This window comes from Talpa occidentalis, unplaced genomic scaffold (assembly GCF_014898055.3).
Source record: "Talpa occidentalis isolate TD23 unplaced genomic scaffold, MPIMG_talOcc4v2.1 talOcc4.15, whole genome shotgun sequence".
Classification (NCBI taxonomy): domain Eukaryota; kingdom Metazoa; phylum Chordata; class Mammalia; order Eulipotyphla; family Talpidae; genus Talpa; species Talpa occidentalis.
In genome coordinates this window covers 37,908,806-37,929,005 of record NW_023601543.1, presented here as the reverse complement: position 1 = coordinate 37,929,005, position 20,200 = coordinate 37,908,806, and the positions used below count along the sequence as shown (strand labels likewise).

The 20,200-nt window shown below is 32.2% G+C and overlaps 1 protein-coding gene across 1 annotated transcript in view; it reads left to right on the top strand.

Annotated features, from left to right (window-relative positions):
• PCDH11X (protocadherin 11 X-linked) overlaps positions 1-16,132 on the top strand; it is a 248,463-nt gene extending 232,331 nt beyond the window's left edge. Inside the window, exon 7 of the mRNA XM_054695654.1 lies at positions 15,369-16,132. Coding sequence (XP_054551629.1) covers positions 15,369-15,754 — 386 coding nt within the window. The 3' untranslated portion in view covers positions 15,755-16,132. The remainder of the gene's footprint in view (positions 1-15,368) is intronic.
• Positions 16,133-20,200: the final 4,068 nt, after the last annotated feature.

Sequence of the window (20,200 nt, the reverse complement as noted above, 5' to 3'; positions counted from 1 at the left end):
ATGTTTTCCTATCATAAGCAATGAATCTAGAAAATCTATGTAGTCTCTTCAGCAGGTGGAGTTCAACGATACATTGCCTTTAGGGCAAGCATGAAGCCAGCATATAACATTGGTGTGGTCTGATTTTAGAAAAGGTATATTACAGGTGACAGATTCCATGGGTTATCAGTTTTCTACTTTATCTTTGTCAGTTTTCACATACTTTGCAAGATAAAAGTGAAAATAGTGAAAATATATTTCATTAAATCGTAATTTTCATTTATTTGGGAATGAGGGAATAAATGAAAATATTTACTGTGTTTTAACTTTATAAAACTCTCTTTTTAGCTTTCACTCCTGGACTAAAGAAAGGTATAGTAGATATCTCTGCAAACCATAACCATAGCGCATGTTTCACTTTAAAATAAACTGCTGATTTATGTTTGTTTTAATGACCTTTGGCCTTTCACTTCTCATAAAACGTTATAAATTCAACTGCTTTAAGTGCATTTTTAGTATATTTAAAATGAATGGGTATTTAGGAAACATATTAAATTAATTGGATATCTTGTACAGCTAGGTGCTTTTTCCAAGCTGTGCATAACCAATCTTTAGATAACAAAATTAACAAGACCCTATAGTCATTTATTTCACTTACAGTAGATACTTCCATGTTACATATGGAGTTAATCATTTGTCTCCTCTGATAATGTAAGCACATTCAGCATTTAGTCTGAGGAGGCATTAAAATATTTTTCTGTATTTGTATTCAAATTTGATCTGTACATTACATATGTTGTGTACAGGTCTAACAAAATGTAAATTTAGGTTCTTTGTGAACTTTTAAATAAAATGTATGATGCATTTTCTTTGGCAAATTATAATGTATTGATTATATGTGAATCTATCCTAAGGTCAACATAAACTTCCTTAAAAATGGAATGTAAGAAATCAGTAAAAATGTATATAATTTTAGTGTGCTGATAAAGTTTTAAAATATTACAGGATATTTTGAATGTTCCAAATATAATTTCACTGTGTATATGTACCCATTTTTTATTGGCCACTTCATATTTGGGGGATGGATCTGTCATATTTTGCCATTGCAATTTAAAACAATTTATTTTGCTTCATGCACTTTTATTTTAAACTACATTTTATAATCCATTGATATTTGACCAAGTGAATAGCACTCAATGAATAAATCTTTCTGAACTAAGTCATAAAAATCTAATTTTTATGTAAAGTATCTCATCTTTGATCTTTAATATTAATGTCAATACTAATATAATGCTTTATTACTTTTTTGCATTTTAAATGTTTTAATGTAGGTTTTGTCTTTCATGTTACACTGGAGTAGTTCTTGTGTAAGCTTATGTTAATATAATTAGTTCCAATTTTTGAATGCCATCTAAATAGTGAGAATTTAATCCAAGAATCCCCCATGGAATTCTTGCATATTGATATTTATATTGGAATTTAGGTTAAAGTAGATACATTTGAAAGTGTTTTTCATTTATCTTTTCTTTTTTTCATTATTTTTAGGTATCCTTGATTAGAGACTGTTAAGGAATAACTTTGGGGATATATTTGTGGTTGTGATACAAGCAAAGTTGCTTTGATCATAATTATTAAAAGATATAGTAAAAAGTATATTTTTATACTTTTTATACAGGACACCTTGACTTCTAATGATAGTTCTGCACCTAAGTCATTTAAATTCAGGTTTCTACTTTCTTTTGTTCCTTCATTAAATTTACTTGGTAACAATGTTTATGTTTCAGCCATACAACAAATTAATGCTGCTAAAGCATTATAATAACAGCAACATTTATATTTTAATGTGTACTCTGCTGTAGAAACTATCCTTCATAATCTGTATTTTTTTATTCTGATATATACAACACATCTATGTGCAAGCTTTATTATTTTCTCCATATTTTGCAGAAGTGGAAATTGAGACAAAGAAAAGCTTAATACTATAAGAATTCATTTGACAATTTCTAAAGCACTATACTTACATAAGAAATTATTATTAGATCATTGAAATTAAACTCCTACCTTAAATATTGCTATAAATCACCATATTTATTCAGTCAACTTATAATGTAGTTGGGCTATGACTCCAACTTGCACTGAAATAACATGTCATCTTTGTTTAAATTTTATACCACATGTTGTATGTAGTTAGAAAAGTATGGTTCTAACCATTATCTTAAACTCCTTATCAGGCAGATTCCACAGTTCTAATGCATTGAGAATCCTCTTGGAGACTTTGCTCCAACGTTTGTGATAGATTCTTCTGTCTCCTTTCTAATTTATATAGGTCATTATAAGGAACTTTTCTTTCGTTGATAAATTGACTGTACTGCTCCTACAAAAAGCAGGGTATAATCCTTGGTCTTTTTATCAGGATATTTATGTTTATTGTCTCATAGACAAAAGCAGCTGCAATTGTTCAGATGACTGAACACTGTGCCAATAAAGGACAATGGGTAGGAATAAGAGCAGTAGGACATCAAATGTTCACCTCCATTGGCCACCAAGCTTCCCCAAAGTGTCATAGATACCCAAGTTTTGTACTGAGGATCCATAGTGACATGCTCCCTTATACCAATTCCCCAACTTAATGTCTAGAGCAATCTTGTGCCAAATTCAGCCTTCAGACAGTTGTTGAGCAATAAGATATAGCACAGTAGGGGGACATCACAAGCCAGGGATTGTTTTCTTGGCCATATTGTGTACAATCTTATACTGGTGTGCTTGCTCCTACATTTAAGATACAGGTGCTTCAAATCCTATTGGGGATTTGAACAAACCACTTGGTTGTTATTCCACCTTTGGGCCTGGACGGGGTAAGGCATATATTTCTCATAAGACAACCACAGCTTCCAAACAATAGCCTCCAAACAATAGGAGATACATGTGATCCAATGTGGCCCACCCCAAAAGTTTGGGCTACTAATCTTTTCATTTGGGCACCACTTTCTCAAGCTGATAATCACCACTCTATACCTTTACTTCCATAGTTCTCCAATGGCTCATGTTCTGTTCTACATGACTGCTCTGTGCACCACTTCGCCAGTATGATCCCTGAACTTTCAAGTCCCATTGAATTAGCAATAGAGAGATGCCTCCCTCTCATAGGTTATACATTCCCAGTGCCAATCCAAACTCAGTTTAATTAAAAGATTTTCCTACCTCTTGCCACTTTGTTTTTACTCTTGATGAACAAAAGTAGTCATTTGGTCACTCTAGTTATTGTATTTATATTGGTGTAATTTGGTTGTAAATAAATATGTGTGAAGTGAGCCCAAGTCTTCTCTCTGCTGCTATCTCAAGGGGACCTGTTGGTTATTTTATAATTAGAGCACTGTAAGATATTCCATGTTTCTATATAACAATATAACACAATATTTTAACTTTCTATCTGGTACTTTGCTATATGATTTGAATAATCCCATATCCTGAATACATGGAAGATAATATTTTTAAAGTGTGCAGCAGTGTACATAAAGCATTTAATACAGGACCATATATTCTTAGCTATTCATTTTCATTCTATCAACCATATATAAGTGGTAAAAATATAACAACTTTATGACTTGAGATTATTGGCAATGATATTTGATAGCTAATTCTATTTTCTATTTGTCATAAGGATGTTACTTAATTCCTCTACACTTCCAGAATTGAAGTAGCAGTCTCAAAGTTCAAATTCAGTCAACTTTATTAGAGATCCATTTCCCACTCTACTATACCTTCTCCAAACGATAAAATAAATGAAAGAAATTATTACATTGCAATAATTTGCAATGTAATTTAAAAAATATATGCATAATTTTGAAATTATTTTATATAATTTTCATCATTTTGAAATTAAGAACTTCTGGATTATGTATTATATGACACAGGGTAAGAGCTATATTTGAGTAAGTTGAATAAAAATACAGTTGGTACTGATATTTTATAATTGTCTTTAGCTTGAGAAACAACAGATTGTTTTATTTTTACTTTTTCTATTTTATGGTTTCCTCTAAATTTATATGCCAAGTATCTATGGAAATTATGAGTCAGAGGTAGAAGAGTAGGTTAGATGACTCTATATTACATGAAACCATGAAAATGGGTGTCAACTTTGAACATGAATGTCTTAGATGAAAGTAGTACCATAGTTCTTTGGATATATAATGAGAATGTGTGAAACAAACATCTCTCAGGTACTACAATTGGAATCTATGGGTATGTCGAGGGAAAGGGAGGTGTGAAGGCAATTGGTAGGAAAACTGGTAATATAGTTAGAAATACTTTTTTGTCATCAAAAGTTATCCTTAACATTAAAATTTGCATTTCATGTTTTATATATGACTGTGTTAGTGATTTCATGAGAACCTCAACTATGGATGATTTAGACAGAAATGCTTATAAGTTAAATGCTATTCACATTTCATAACAGCACATTTTTCACAATTATGCAAAAATATTTGGGTATTCTACTTCTATTTTAATGGAATATGAAATGATTATATTATTCATTTAATACTTCCTCAGTTGTATGATTTCAAAGAATAACCCTGAAATTTGTGTTTTGTTTTGAAATTTAACCTAGATGTAGCAATGGTGCTTTTATATTAAAAGATTCTCCTTCCATATACTGTTAATTTAATTGAGTGTTTAGAAGATGAAGTTTTCCCATTTCTTTGTTCCTACTTGTGTGATTTTTCTCAGGGTGATGTGGAATCTCAGAATGCCACTTAAGTACTTTCAAGAACGTAAGAAGCAAAAGTTTCTCTTTGCTTTTTGGGAAAATAATGTCTCTAAAAGTTTACTTATTTTGTAGATGATCAGTCATTTATGGTGTTTATTTTCAATTATGCCGCTATATAAGTCATGATACATTTGAAAATTGTTCCATTTATATATCAGTTCTGTCAGAGATATTGACAACTATATATTTTCATGAAATCAGTAAGTGACTGTCAGTAAGGAGCTTTGTCTAGCTCCAATTATTCCTGTCAAAATCCAATAGATATGATAGTTAAAATCTAGGAAACTTGCAATTAGTTGGAAATTCAAAGTCCTTATTGCAACATCCTTGGCCCTGTCTACATACCATTGATATCTACAGGGAATTGTTCTAGAACCCCTGTGGATATCAAAATCTATAAATATTCAAGTCTCATATAAAATGGCATAGTTTTTAAAAAAAACAAACCAAAACAAAACAGAGCTTCAATCTTACTGTTTTGCTTGCCAGTATGAATCGTGAGAAATAAATAAATTAAATTAAATGGCATAATATTTGTATATAATTTATGCACATCCCCCCAAGCACTTTTAGTCATCTCTAGTTTATTTATAATACACGGGGCCTCCCTGGTGGCTCAAGGGGTTAAGCACCGCACTATGAAGCAATCCGCAGCCTCTGCAGCACGAGTTCGATCCCTGGCCGGCCACACATGGCGCAGCAGACCTCTCCTGTCTTGCCTGCTGCTCCCTCATCAGTGTATTTCAGTCAGTCTGCCTGTTCTGTTCCCCACTCTGTTTCTGGTGAATCCTCTCACCCCTCACCCTGCATCTCTGGCCTGTACCCCAGTTCTTGTATGCATAAATAAATAAATCTTAAAAAAAAACCCAAAGTGCATGCTATGTAGTTGTGATATTGTATTGTTTAGAGAATTATGATAAGTTTAAAAAGTCTGTTCATATTTAGCACAGGCACAACTACCAGGTCTTACTACATAGCATGTATTTTCTATCCCAGATCATGGAATCTGCCGTTGGTTGAATCCATGCATATGAATATGGAAGGCCAACTGTATAAGCATCCTATACGTTTAAATCATTAACCTCAGAAAGAGAAAGTATGTACATATTTATTTTTCTTAAAATACTCCACTCCATAAAAAAAAATGACTTGTATGTATCAGGTTTGTTTATACATTTAAGCAATATTTTGTATTTGACATGCTGCCCAGAAATCAAGCCTCCACTCCAATGTCGGGTTGTTTCTCGTTTTATCTTAATTCTTCTAGAGAATATGAATAGCCTAGAAAGCAGTGCAATTCAGTGTAATGTGTAACTTTATCTTCTGACTAGTACTTCTTATTTTATTTTATTTTTTTTAATAATTTTATTTTCTTTTAAATATTTTTATTTATTTATTTACACAAGAACCGGGGTACAGGCCAGATGTGCGGGAGGGTGAGAGCATTCACCAGAGACAGAGCGGGGAAGAGAGCAAGCAGACTGACGAAATACACTGCTGAGGGGAGCAGTGGGCGAGACAGAAGAGGTCTGCTGCGCCATGTGGGACCCTCCCCCGCCAGCTGGGATCAAATCAGCGCTGCAGAGGCTGCGGACAGCTTCACAGTGCTGCGCTCAACTGCCTGTACCACCAGGGGAGGCCCTACTTCTTTTTTTTTTAATAAGTTATTTATTTTATATATTTTACATCATTGTTTTTTTTTTTTTTACAATGTTTGCTTTCTCCTCTCAGGTATAGTCCCCATAGAATTTCCACCACCAATTCACACGTGTGCCATCACCATAGTCCCTTGTGCTCTTCCCTCCCCTGCTTTGGTCTTTCACCCTCCTCCTCCCCAGCAGAATGTCTCCGATTTACAGTTGTCTATTTATTATTGTTTCGTTTTGTTGTGTTTTTTATTGTTATTATTTTTCCCTTGATCTCTTCTATGGTTCCCTTATAGTCCCACTATAAGTGAAACCACCAGATATTTTTCTTTTTCCTTCTGGTTTATTTCACTGAGCATAATCTCTTCTAGCTCCATCCATGTTGCTGCAAATGGCATTAGTTTATCTTTCTTGACTGCTGAATAGTAAGTAGTCCATTGCATATATATACCACACCTTCTTGATCCAGTCCTATTTTTTTGGCATTTGGGTTGATTCCAAGTCTTACCTATTATAAATAGTGCTGCAATAGGCATAGGGGTGCAGGTATCCTTTTGAATTGATGTGTTTGTTTCTTTTGGGTCCAACAGCTTTCCATAGTGGTTGGACCAGTTTGCATCCCACCAGCAATGTAGGAGAGTTCCTTTTTCATCACAGCCTCACCAACATTTGTCTTTGCTAGCTTTTTTTAATATGTGTCATTCTTACTGGTGCTTCTAATTTGCATTTCCCTGATTATGAGGGATGTTGAACATTTTTTCATATGCCTGTTGGCCATTTGCATTTCCTCTTTGGAGAAATGTCTTTTAAGTTCTTCTGCCCATTTTTGACTGGATTGTTTACTTTTTGTTGAGTCCTGAGAGTCCTTTGTAGATCTTCGTGATCAGTCCCTTATTGATTTATGGAGTGCAACGATTTTCTCCCAGTCAGTAGGGTGACTCTTTGTTTTGGGTAATGTCTATTTTGCTGTACAGAATCTTTTTAGTTTGATGTAATCCCAGGTGTTTATCTTTTCCTTCACTTTCTTTGCTTTGGGGGATGAGTCTTTAAAGATGTTACTGAGATGTATGTCTTGTAGTGTTTTACTTACATTTTCTTCTATATGTTTTATGGTTTCAGCTCTTATGTTCAGTTATTTTATCCATTTTGAGTTAATTTTTGTGCATGGTGTCAGGTAGTGGTCTAGTTTCATTCTTTTGCTTATGGTGGTCCAGTTTCCCAGCATCATTTATTGAACAAACTAACCTTGTTCCACTGCAAATTCTTTGCTTCTTTAGCAAAGATTAGTTGTCCACGTGTGTATGGCTTTATTTCTGGGCTTTCTATTCCATTCCATGGTCTGTGTCTGACTAGTACTTCTAATGGAAGGCGCATGGTTCAGTGGAAAGAATACTACCACAGACTTCACAGGTCATGGCTATTTGCAAAAGTAAGAAAACAATTGACCATTCTCTATTGAACTGAGGATGAGGATACCAGAGGAGAAAGCAGAGGGGAGAGGACAAAGTGGGGAGGGAACACAATGGACAGTGGTAGTAGACTACAGAGACCTTGATGATGGGTGTGCTATTGTAATAACACCTAAAGGGGGATACTAAACTCTAAAAATATAATGATGTAAACCAAAATGACTTCAATAAAAAAGAAAATAGGATAGAGACAAAGAAAGAAAACACTTGAATTACCTAAGTCAGCTTTTATACTTGTAAAAATTAATGTGGGAATAAAAATACATCATTAAAATACAAGGAATCAGGCCCTTTGTTTCATTTCTTTGTATTTCACATATAAGTGACATCCTCCAGTATCTCTCTATTCTCCTCTTGACTTAATTTGTTTAGTATAATCCCTTCCAGTACCACCTGTATTGTTGCAAAAGGCAAGAGTTTAATTTTTTTTTTTTATAGCTGGATAGTATTCCGTTGTGCGTACATATCACATCTTCCTAATCCACTCACATGTCTTTGGTCACTTAGGTTGTTTCCATAGCTTGGCTATTGGAAATAGTGTTATAAAACATAGGAGTGCATATATCTCTTTGAATTAGTTTTTTCCTCAGATAGACACCTAGGAGTGGAGTTACTGGATGATTGGTAGATTCATTTTTAATATTTTGAGAAATCTCCATACTGATTTCCATAGTATTAGAGAAAACCAAACCAATGACAAGCCCTAGAAATCTGACTATATTATTGTGGTTAACAAAGTGGGAATGGAAAGGGGGAGGGCAAAGTGAGTAGGTGCACAATGGAATATGGTGGAGGACTACTGGGGCTTTGTTGGTGGATGTGGTGAGGTAAAATAAACATGAAGAGGGTGATCTTATACCTGTAAATCACATTTCTTTGATTCATTTTTATTGTCTTGAAGTCATTTTCCTTTATTTTTTAATGTTTATTGAGGTAAAGTTGGGTTAAATCACTGTAAGCATTGGTAATATACTGATGTTACCTCAATAAAATAAAGGAAGTTGAGTATATAAAAAATACAAGGAATTAGAGATAACTTTTTATTTATTTATTTATTTATTTTTAAGAGGCATGTATTATTTATTTATTTGTTTGTTTGTTGTTTGTTTGTTTGTTTATACAAGCACTGGGTACAGTCAGAAGCGCGGGAGGGTGAGAGAATTCACCAGAGCCAGAGCAGGGAGCAGAGCAGGCAGAAGGACTGAAGTACACTGCTGAGGGGAGCAGCAGGCAGCAGGAGAGGTCTGTGCACCATGTGGGACCCTCCTCCGGTGGCCAGGGAGCAGCCAGGGATCAAACCAGCGCTGCAGATGCTGCGGGCAGCTTCGCAACCCAGAGCTCAACCGCTGCGCCACCGGGGAGGCCCCAAGAGATAACTTACTTAAAAATATTCATCTTTTGTTACACATATTTCCCTTGTGTCCAGATACCTAAAAAAATCTTGATATTAATATGTGTTTTGTTTATTTTCTTTGTGCACTGTATGGTGATGGCTTACCTTAGGTGAGAATTACTGGGTTTGTGGTGACACAGTAACTTATGCTGGGAAATTTTATCTTTATTTATCTATAGGTACTCTCTACATGATATCAAATTACTGTTTCAGACAGTCAGCAACTGAAGTTAAGATGATAAATCTTAATTTTAATTGGCTTGTCTCTTATCATGGGTATTACAGTCAAGTTCAGAGAGTAGTTTTAATATTATTGTGCAATTTATGTACTTTTTTTTCATTTACTAATAAAGTTCAGATTTGTGTACACTTAACAATAAAATATAATAGAAATATTAAAAAGGGATATTGTATAAAAGCTCAATAATAATTAAAGACATTTTAGATGAGCACCCTTGAATTATATAATTGTCTGATTTTCATCAAAGGGCAATATAAAATTACAACTTAAAAAATGTTTCATATTACAAAAAGGCAAATAAAAGTTTGAATTTTCATATGCCAAATGAATTCAAATACCACTCAGTTTATATTAATAAGATATATTTGATAAATAAGTGGCATAATCCTTCGTATTTCTAGACATGGATTAACATTTTTGTTGGAATAATCAAAGTCATTTCTTCAGGGGTTCAGCAAGTTTTAGCAACTGGCTGGCATTACTGAAACAACACAAATTAGTATAAATTTTAAAATTTTTATATATTTTTTGTCTTGAAGTCAGTTTCCTTTATTTTCTCCAATTATGTTTATTGAGGTAAAGTTATTTTATATAATTGTATTTGTTTTAGAGTTTATAATGTCAAACATCCACAAATGTATGTTTTCATATGAGAGGTATATGTGAATTTAAAAACTAAAGGTTTTTCTTTTTATTATTATTACAAAAACAAGCATGTAACTTGGGAAAAATTCTAAAATAGAAATAAACAATGAGAAAACAACCATGATTATGTAATATATAAAGAAATGACTATGTTTCTGTTACCTCATTCCATGTTTATTCAGTGCTTATACATTTATGTATATGTGTATGTGACAAAAAGGGACTCGGGAGTCTAACCTTATATTTTGTTTTATAATCTCTTTTTTTCTGCCTTAAAGTGGTTCATATTTATGTGAAAAATTATGTCTGACATATTTCAAATAAAAACTATTTTGTAGTTATTTTTAAATTGCTATAATAGTAAAAATCTTAAATATTGGCTATCATATTTGGACAGTTATTTTTCATTGTTCATATGCTTAAAATTGTTAAGACTATTTAAAAAGATAACTAGAATAAACATATAGTAGTATATTTACCCAGAATTACTAGTGTTTAATGATAATGACAGAAAAAGATCAGGAAGTTTTCACTATTATCAAAAATGTTCATGTTTTTTAACATATCATAAAAAGCACTTTCCTATGAAGAATCGTAACTTTAATAATAAGAAAAGGCTAATTATGTGACAAGGTGACACAATTAGCCTAACTAAATATGAATTTTTTATAAAATTAATATGAAACTGTTTTAAGGCCTGAATGAACATGAATCAATTTATTGTTTTTATAATCATTAAAGTTTGAATTACATGTGATGATAAAGCTTATATTATTAATTTCCCTAAGTTATAAACGTGCATAATAATAGAAAGACTGATTATATTTTCAATAATGTTAAATTTTGAAGAAATGTTTATTATGAAGGAAGAAAGTCTTAATAGTTCTCAAAACTCATTTTTTCTATCAACAGAACAATAATTTTAAATATGTAAAATGTCTGATTGTCCATTCAATTTATTTTTTTAAAGATTTATTTATGCATACAAGAACTGGGGTGTAAGCCAGAGGTACGGGGGTGAGAGGGTTCACCAGAGACAGAATGGGGAGCAGAACAGGCAGATCTACTAAAATACACTGCTGAGGGGAGCAGTAGGCGAGGCAGGAGAGGTCTGCTGCCATGTGGGTTGCTCCCTGGTGGGCTGCGGATCAAACTTGCGCTGCAATGGCTGGTGATAGCTTGATAGCGCTGTCCTTAACCCCTGTGCCACCTGCGAGGCCCCTTGCTTAAACTTCTAAGACCACATTTTCTAAGACAGACAGTGGAATTACACTGAAACAACTATATTCGTTTTGTAATGCTAAAGCTATATTTCTTTTTTTTTTTCATGATACAAAAATCCCTTGGTATATTTTTATTTTTTTTTTAAATAATAAATTTTATTTTTATATTCCCCCATACAATTGCAAACGCCCCATTCTGACCCCAATCCTTCCCCTCCCGCCCCCCACCCCCCAAAAAGTGTCTCTGGTTCATAGTTTTTTGTTGATTTTGATTTTCACTTTCTTATATTCATTTTCCTGGTCCCTTATTTAAGTTTTCTAGATTCCTGCTATGAGTGAGACCATCCGGTATTTTTCTTTTTCTTTTTGGCTTATTTCGCTGAGCATGATCCCTTCCAGCGCCATCCATGTTGCTGCAAATTGCATGTGTTTATCTTTTTTGAATGCTGAGTAATATTCCATGGTATATATGTACCACATCTTATTTCAAGATGTATTTGAGCACTATGTTTTCCTTGGTGCTCAACAATTGTACATGGCAACAGTTCACTTGTAAATGATCTCCAAAGAGATATTGGAGGAGTCTTCTCTGCAATATATTCTCTGTGCTTAGGCATTTTTGTTACCCTGCCATATGTTTTATTTTCCCAGTATGGTGGATTGATGATAGAATTTTTGACCAGTATATAAATCTTCAGTTTTGTTGTTTTTTCAATGTGGTAAAATGATCAATTATATAACACATCACATTTCCCCTAAAAAAGATTAGCATATTTGGTTGTTCTTCAAGAATAATACATTTTTTCTAGGAGGAATATTTGTTTTTAATAGGTTAAACATTAATGATGAATTACAGAAGCCCTCCAAGAGTGTAGTTTTAAGTGTAATTAATTTGAATTCCACTAGTTAAAAATGTATACTATTTTGAACTTAGACCTAGTTAATCTGTCCTTGTGGCATACAATTCCTTTGAGAAATAGTTTGGTAAGCTAATTAAACAATATCAATAATATTAACAGATACTATAAATTCCACAAAGGATATATGCTTAAAAGAATGATTTAGCAGCATTTATCAAATTGAAACTCTTAGCTTATCTATTGCACTTCCACTTTCGGAATATCTTACTCTTTCTTTGTGCCATCTTCTGATTTTTTTAACAATTTCTTATAGTTTTCATTGTTCAGGTCTTTGACCTTTTTTGTAACATTTACTCTTAGGTATTTCTTTTGATGTGATTGTAAATGAGATTGTCGATTTGATTCCTTTCTTTTCTAGTTGTTTGAGTATAAGAATGCAACAGATTTTCGTCTACTAACTTTGCAGCCTGCCACATGACTGCACTGATTTTATTTCCATGTCTCAGCTATCTTAAACAATGCTTCAATAAACATTGCAAACAATTTGTTTTTTTTTTTTTTGTTGTTTGTTTAATTGATAGTTTCATGTTCTTTGGATAGAACCCCAAGTATGGTATAGTTGGTTAATATGGTATTTCCTTTTTTAGTTTTTTATGGTAAATCTAGATCACTTTCCAAAAAAAGTCTGCATCAGTTTACATTGGCACAACTGTGAGATAGGGTTGCTCTTTATTCACACCTCTCCAGCATTTGTGCAGTGGCCTTTTAATCTGTGCCATTTTTCCTGGTATGAGATGAAATCTCATTGTGATTTTGACTTGTGTCCCCTGCATTAAAAGCTATAATGAACAGTTTTCCATGTATCTTTTGGTCTTCTGGATATCCTCTTTGGTGAATTGTCTATTCAGATCTATTGTCCTTCAATTATTTGGGTTGCTTGTTTTTTTTTTTTATAGTCAAATTGAATATGTTTATGTAACATGGATATTAATGCCTTGTCAGTTATGTAATTTGTAAACATTTTCTCTAATAAGATGTCTTTAATCTACTTATATTTCTTTTCACTGCGTAAAAGCTTTTTAATTTGAGGTAGTCCCAATTGTTTCTTTATACTTTTATTTCCCTTAGTATAGGAGTAGATTCTCTAGCAAATATCTTTATTATAAATGTCATGAAACATATCGTCAATGTATTCTCCTGTGTATTTTATTGTTGCAGGTTTTATACATCTTTTTCCATTTTGAATTACTTTCTGTATTTTTTTCATGGAGTTAGAAAGTGAAGCAACTTCATTCTTTTACATACGTCCATTCATTTTTCCCAGCACCTTTAAAGATATTCACTTTTCCCCCACTGTATGGTAGTGAGTCTTTTACTGTGATTTAATATTGATGTATGCATGGATTTTTCTGGGCTTTTGATTTTGCTCCATTGATCCATGTGTCTATTTCTATGCCAATACCATATTGTTTTTATTGTACTTGATTTACAGTATAGTTCATAGTCAGGTAACATTATATCTTTATCTCTTTCCTATTCCTCAGGATTGCCTTTCCTATTTTAGTCGTTTTATGGTTCCATATAGATTTTAACAACATAGTTCAATTACTTTGAAGAGTAGTATTGGTATTTTGTCAGGTACTGAATTAAATTTATACAGCACTTTTAGTAGAAGAGTCATTTTGACTCTATTGATTCTCCTGATCCATAGTGTGGAATGTCTTTCCATCTCCTATGTTATGATCTAATCTAAATCCTTTAATAATGTCTTACAGTTTTCATTGTATAAGTCCTGTACTTCCTTATTTAAGTTGATCCCTAGGTTTTTAATTCATTTTGACGTGATCATGAATAGAACGCTTTTCTTTATTTTCACTGTTTCATTGAATATAAAAAATAACAGATTTTTGTGTTTATTTTGTAAGCTGCCACTTTAGAGTCTTCATTTAGTATTTCTAATAGCTTTTTGGTGGAGTCTTCAGGGTTTTCAATATATAGTACATTGTAAATAATGATTTCCCTTATTTTCCAACTGGAATTTATTTTGTTTCCTATTGTCTAATTGCTCTAGCTAAAACATCTGTATAAAATATTTTAAATGTTAAACTCATAGGGATATTTTTAAATATCTTCCAAATGAAGATAAGCAGTTATCTTCTTGAGAAAAATAGTCTTCAGGGTCATTTCTTTAATGTCCTATTTATTTTCTAATGTGATGGGATAATTATAGCACCTGGATTTTATATTTTGTTGAGGATTTATAGGAACTTGAATTTCTATTTTTAATTTTTATGATTGCTATGTCTTCTTAGAAAATTGATGTTATATCTTGATGCAATATCCATTATTCCATCTTATATACATTTCTTTTTATATAATCAGATTATATTGATACAGCTACACTATATTTTGCTAGTCTTTGTATAAATACACATATGATATTTGATACCTATTGGCATCTGAAAATTTTACAGAAACCATATGAAGGAGTTTTAGAAAGTATTGTAGTTTAAAGCTAAGTACTTTGGATCTGTAGTTTATTATGTTGTTAAACTTTAATTTCTCTTATTAAACTCTAATTTATTATCAGAAAATGAGGAATCCAGAAATTAATTACCTTTGAGATAGTTATATTTCATTCTTGAAACAAAGATATCTTAGATTTTAATAAACTGTTTCTAAAGTAATCTATTTTATTTTAGATTTATTCTCAAATTAGTTTCTTAACCAAATGGTTAGCTATAATTGTTTTTTTATAATATGATTATATGGTTTTCTCATTTATATTATTTGTGCTGCTCATCTCATGTGTTAGTAGCCACATTTCATTTGGCTTGAATGTATAGGTTAGTGATGATAGCCTTCGTTTATAGTTACAAATAAAATTAAAAACATCTAAATGTTTTTAGAGACTAGTTACCCTAATTACAAGCATCTATCTACTCATCTATCTACTCCTACTTACTTATGTTTCTCTAGTAATTATTTCTTTACAAATCAAATACCAATTTTGAAAATATTGGAAGTTTATGATGTATTTATGCTTAGATTATTTTTTTCATGTAGCAATATGAATTGCATTAAGTAGCTAATAAAATATGTCTTTAAAATACAAATTGTTTTATTTTTTTCACATCCCAACAGCTACAGAAATAACTGTTCAACCAACTGTGGAAGAGATCTCTGACAACTGTACTCAAGAATGTCTCATCTTGGGTCATTCTGATGCCTGCTGGATGCCCACTTCTCTGACCCATTCTAGCTCTTCACAGGCACAGACTTTTGCTCTATGTCACAATCCATCCCTGATACAGGTCTCTGTTTGTTCCTGCAGTCCTCCGGTGACACAGTCCATAGCTCTTTGCCACAACCCTCTCGTGACCCAGGCTATCTCTCTGTGCCATAGCCTTCCAACAGGACAGGCTTCTGCTCTTCACCATAGTTCACCTCTAGCACAAGCTACAGCTCTTACCCACAGTCCCCTACCAGCACAGGCCTCAGCCCTCCATTACAGTCCTCCCTTAGCTTAGGTTGCTGTAATCCATTACAGCCCTCTTCTGCCACAGGATGCTGCCTTCCATCACACTCTTACACAGCCACCAATGGGTTTGCAATAAGTTTGAGTGCAAAGCTCTGGATCTGATGAACTGTTTACTCTAGATCTGAGAGTGTAATGTAGTACAAGTTCTCAGATTTATATCTTGTCTGAAAGACTTCATCCTAGTGATAATTCATTAAAGTCATTCCCTTGAGAACCTTTACTCTAGGCCAACAGACCAGACCCTCTGGAGGTGATACCTCCATTATGGAAGAAAAACCCCTAAAAAACTTAAGGTGGCCTTTTCACATTTTCCAACAGGATGTATATAATCAAAGCTTAAGATACAATTTCAATGAATATTCCAAATTGTTAGATTTGTAAATAGCTATATAAATATAAACAAATCAAAGTATAGAGCTAGACCCTTACTCAAAAGATAAAAATAAATTTATAATTTATTTAATTCACAAGGTGTATTAAAAATAAAAGTAATTGAAAAATTTATATCATTTTGTACAGAAAGGCTTGTGATGACAGAAATTATAATATAGTGTGTGTATACATATATATATATATATATATATAGAGAGAGAGAGAGAGAGAGAGAATATCTCTGGTTCACTATAATATTTTTATTTATTTTTACCAATTTGTATAACACTGCTGATTTTTTTCCATTCTGATATTTGTGGACCCAATTCATAGTAAATGAAAAATGAAAAACAAGTAAGTATTTGACTTTCTAAAAGTATCTTTAGTTTTATAAATTTTTGTTCAGATAATATTAGAAGGTATAAGTAAGTAACATTTTTCTTTCTTTTTTGATATTTGATGTTTGTAACCAGTTTTTTTATTAGTGTTTCTATCTTCCAAAATGCACAGTAGGTCGTATAATATTCATATTCTTTACCTTTGCCTTTTTTATGTTTTCAGCCTTCGTTTCAAGAATATATCATTGATACAATTTGTATATACATTTTCAGTAAAGAACTACATAAGCTGTATAGATTTATGTTTGTAACCTATTTCTCTACTCTTTAGTAGAGTTCGAGACACTGAAGTGCAATAACTATGCCCAAATTTAGACAAATATTGACTAAAAAGGGCCTCTTTTTTTAAAAAGAAAAAAAAAACATTTGTAATTTACTGTAAACTATACCAGAAGTCATATTGTATCTGCTATTTTAAGCCTACATTCACTTATTAATTGTGTTTTCACTTTCTGTATATTATTACCTAGAAAATCACAAGGAAAATGGATGGATTCAATGCATGATTCATTTAAAATTCTACTAGTTTATATATAAATTCTAGTTTATATATAAACTTCTATTTTCTAGAGAATATTGGGGAAATTAAAATGTTGATTTGACAGCCAAATAGGCTAATACTGAGATCTTAAGCAAGGATAAACAAATAAAATAACCATAGATAAAACCACATACTAAGCCTATAAGACTAAGATATTTTTTTTTCATTCTAGCTCAGTTTACTATGGCAAACCACTGATAAAATGATAAAAGTTCCAAAGGAACTTTTCAAGAGAAGTAATTATAAATCTACGTGAAATGTGATTTAATACAGAATTTTGAGATGTGCAGAGGGAGAAATGAGGTTCTTGATTGCTTCTTGGGGTAGATAAACACCCCAATAACACACACACATACACACAAACCAGCAAAATATCATATAGGAAACAAAATATTGATTTTAGGGAAATAATAGGTAGTATTCCTAGGGATCATTAGTTTCCTTCTTTGTCTTTCTGTCATCTGTTGTTTGTTTTCCTTTTGTACTCTTAACTGGCCATTATCTCTTCTGTGCCCATTTTATCAATTTACAGAAATACTACCAACTTAATTTTCCTCCATAGTGAAACTTAGAAATGACCTCTTTCAATATTACACTAAAGCAAGTTTAGTGTTGGGCACTGGGGAGTAATATTTCTTGTTGATTAAATTAAATGTAAAGTTTGTAATATGTAACTTGAAGATATATAATTTATGATTAAGCTGTGTGTAAATGTTGTAATATAAACTGTAGTAAATGTATAATTTCATTGATGAAGTTTTCCCCGAATGTTGAGAAAACCTCTTCACTTGCCCAGCAGGTTACTTAGCGTTTTGAGAATAAATTGTTCCCATTGTGAAGCTCGTTAAATCATATTTGACTTTGTGTTAGAAGAACATCTTAATTTGTACTACTAGATTTTAATTAGTGAACTTTTCAAATTAAGTAGTATTAATGCTTTTTTTCCTCCTTTATGTTTGTTAATGTTGTAATGGATTTGGAACATATTGGTATTCCAGAATCCTGAAGGACTGATGATATTTGAAAGTTTATTGAAATAATGGCCATGTATATGTGTCTATATTGTTCATACTGATGTTTATGATAAATATTTTAAACCTGGGGAAGATAAAGAAACCCGGAATGACAAAATCAGTGCTTTCATGTGAATTTAGAAATTTTTACATTCAAAAACTTGCAAAAGTTATATGAGTGAGCGTATTTTTTTTTAGTTAGTTTCACATTTTTTCTTTCCATGTGTTTAAGATAAACATACAGAAATTAAATGTAAAAAAAAAGGAGATAGAAAAGAGAAACTGGAAAATTATCAAACAATATGCCACAACTATGAACAGTTAATACGTTAATTGAAAATTAAAATGGGAACCAAAGTTAGACTTTTGTTCTGATAGTGATTTATTTAATTATAAGGATGGCTTTTAAATCCTCATCCTTCACTGGAAATTTTGTGAAGTTTTGGTACCTTTCCTAGAGAAATAGGAATGAAAAATATGCTTTTATTGCCCTTTCTAACTCTGATAATGTCATCAGACTTAGATGGTGTTATTGTATTTAAAATATTAAATGACTGGGAACCCTCTGCTGGGTTTGTATCAAAGAAGTTTTGAATGGAAGCAGGCTAATAGTCACCAAAGAGGCACAGGGTGTGAGCCCAGTTACTCTCCCTAAACATTCTCTTTCTAAGCTTCCATTAGGTCTCTCCTTGGCAACTTATAAATTCCAAGGCTTCAGGTCAGATGAGATCTTTCTCATCACACTGTGTTTTTCACTTTGATTAGAAGAACAAAGCTATAGGATGACAAAGCTCACAGGTAGCTCTTCTGATGTGGAAAATAATTAATCTTGGAACTACAAAAAGCTCTTATTTTACCATCAATCAAAAAATATTTCTTTTGAGAAAAGAAAAATTTGATTTAGTTTGAAATTAGAACTTTAAATTGAATAAGTTTGAAAATAATGTGTTCAGTCAAACTCATTTTTCTATTTTGTGTCCATATTCAATTATATATGGTTATTAATTTACTAATTATAACATTTATATACCACATCTGTAAGTGTATTCAAACAGTGTGCACATTATATGCTAAGTCACACAATTATTCCTTGAACTTTTATCTTCAAATGTTAGCTAATAATTTGTCAATGTATTAAAAATTGACTTACATATGATAAAAACAATGTAACAAATTTAACAAGTACATTTTGTGCAATCTCATTTAGCTGTTTAACATTTATTTTGGTTATGTAAATTGGTTATAAAAAATGGTTCTTATTGTGTTATTGTGACAGATATGAAGAGCCTCTGCCTTCCCAAATTAATATTAGCCACACATTTTCATTAAAATAGGGCAAATAGATATTGAAAACCACAAATTATGCAGTATTTAAAAAGTAAACTCATATCCCACATTAAATATCCAGTGACATAAAAACTCCTTCCAGTCATGGGAAAATTAAATTTCTTTTTTTATAGTAAGTCAGAATGTGTCTCCTCATAAAATCCTGAAACATATTTTCCAGAATGGTTAGCATTTCTTGTTTTCTTCTATGATCTTTGTTAAGAACCAAATTTATAGTCTAGATAAACTTTTTATCAAAATCTTTAGACATTATTTTATGTATTTTCTTTTTTATTTTTTTAATGGAGTGCCACGGTTTTATATCCTTGTTAATACTTTGAAAGTATGGGATTTCACCCCTCAGGTGTGGTCACTATAGTTCTCCCACCACCAAAGCACCCATAACCCTCCTACCATTCCATATTCCACTGTGCTGCATCCCCCCATCCCCCAGTCTCCCCACCTCTCCCTCTCGATGCTTTAGGGTTGGTTTTAATGTTTGTCTTTGACCCTTTATATATTTCGTTTCTTTGTATTCCACACATAAGTGGCACTATCCAGTATTTATTTTTCTCTTTCTTTATTTTGCCTGTTTTCAACTGGAACAATTTGCCTAGAAAACATGGGAACGAGAGGAACTGAACTATATTTAGACAAGAACATTTTGACATTATGTGCCAATTACCACACCAGAGCAATTTCATGCAGAGGTCTTAAAATATCCATTCACAGTAGCTTTCTTACACTAAGCATCTTTGTGATTTTAGTAAATGTAATTTTAAAAA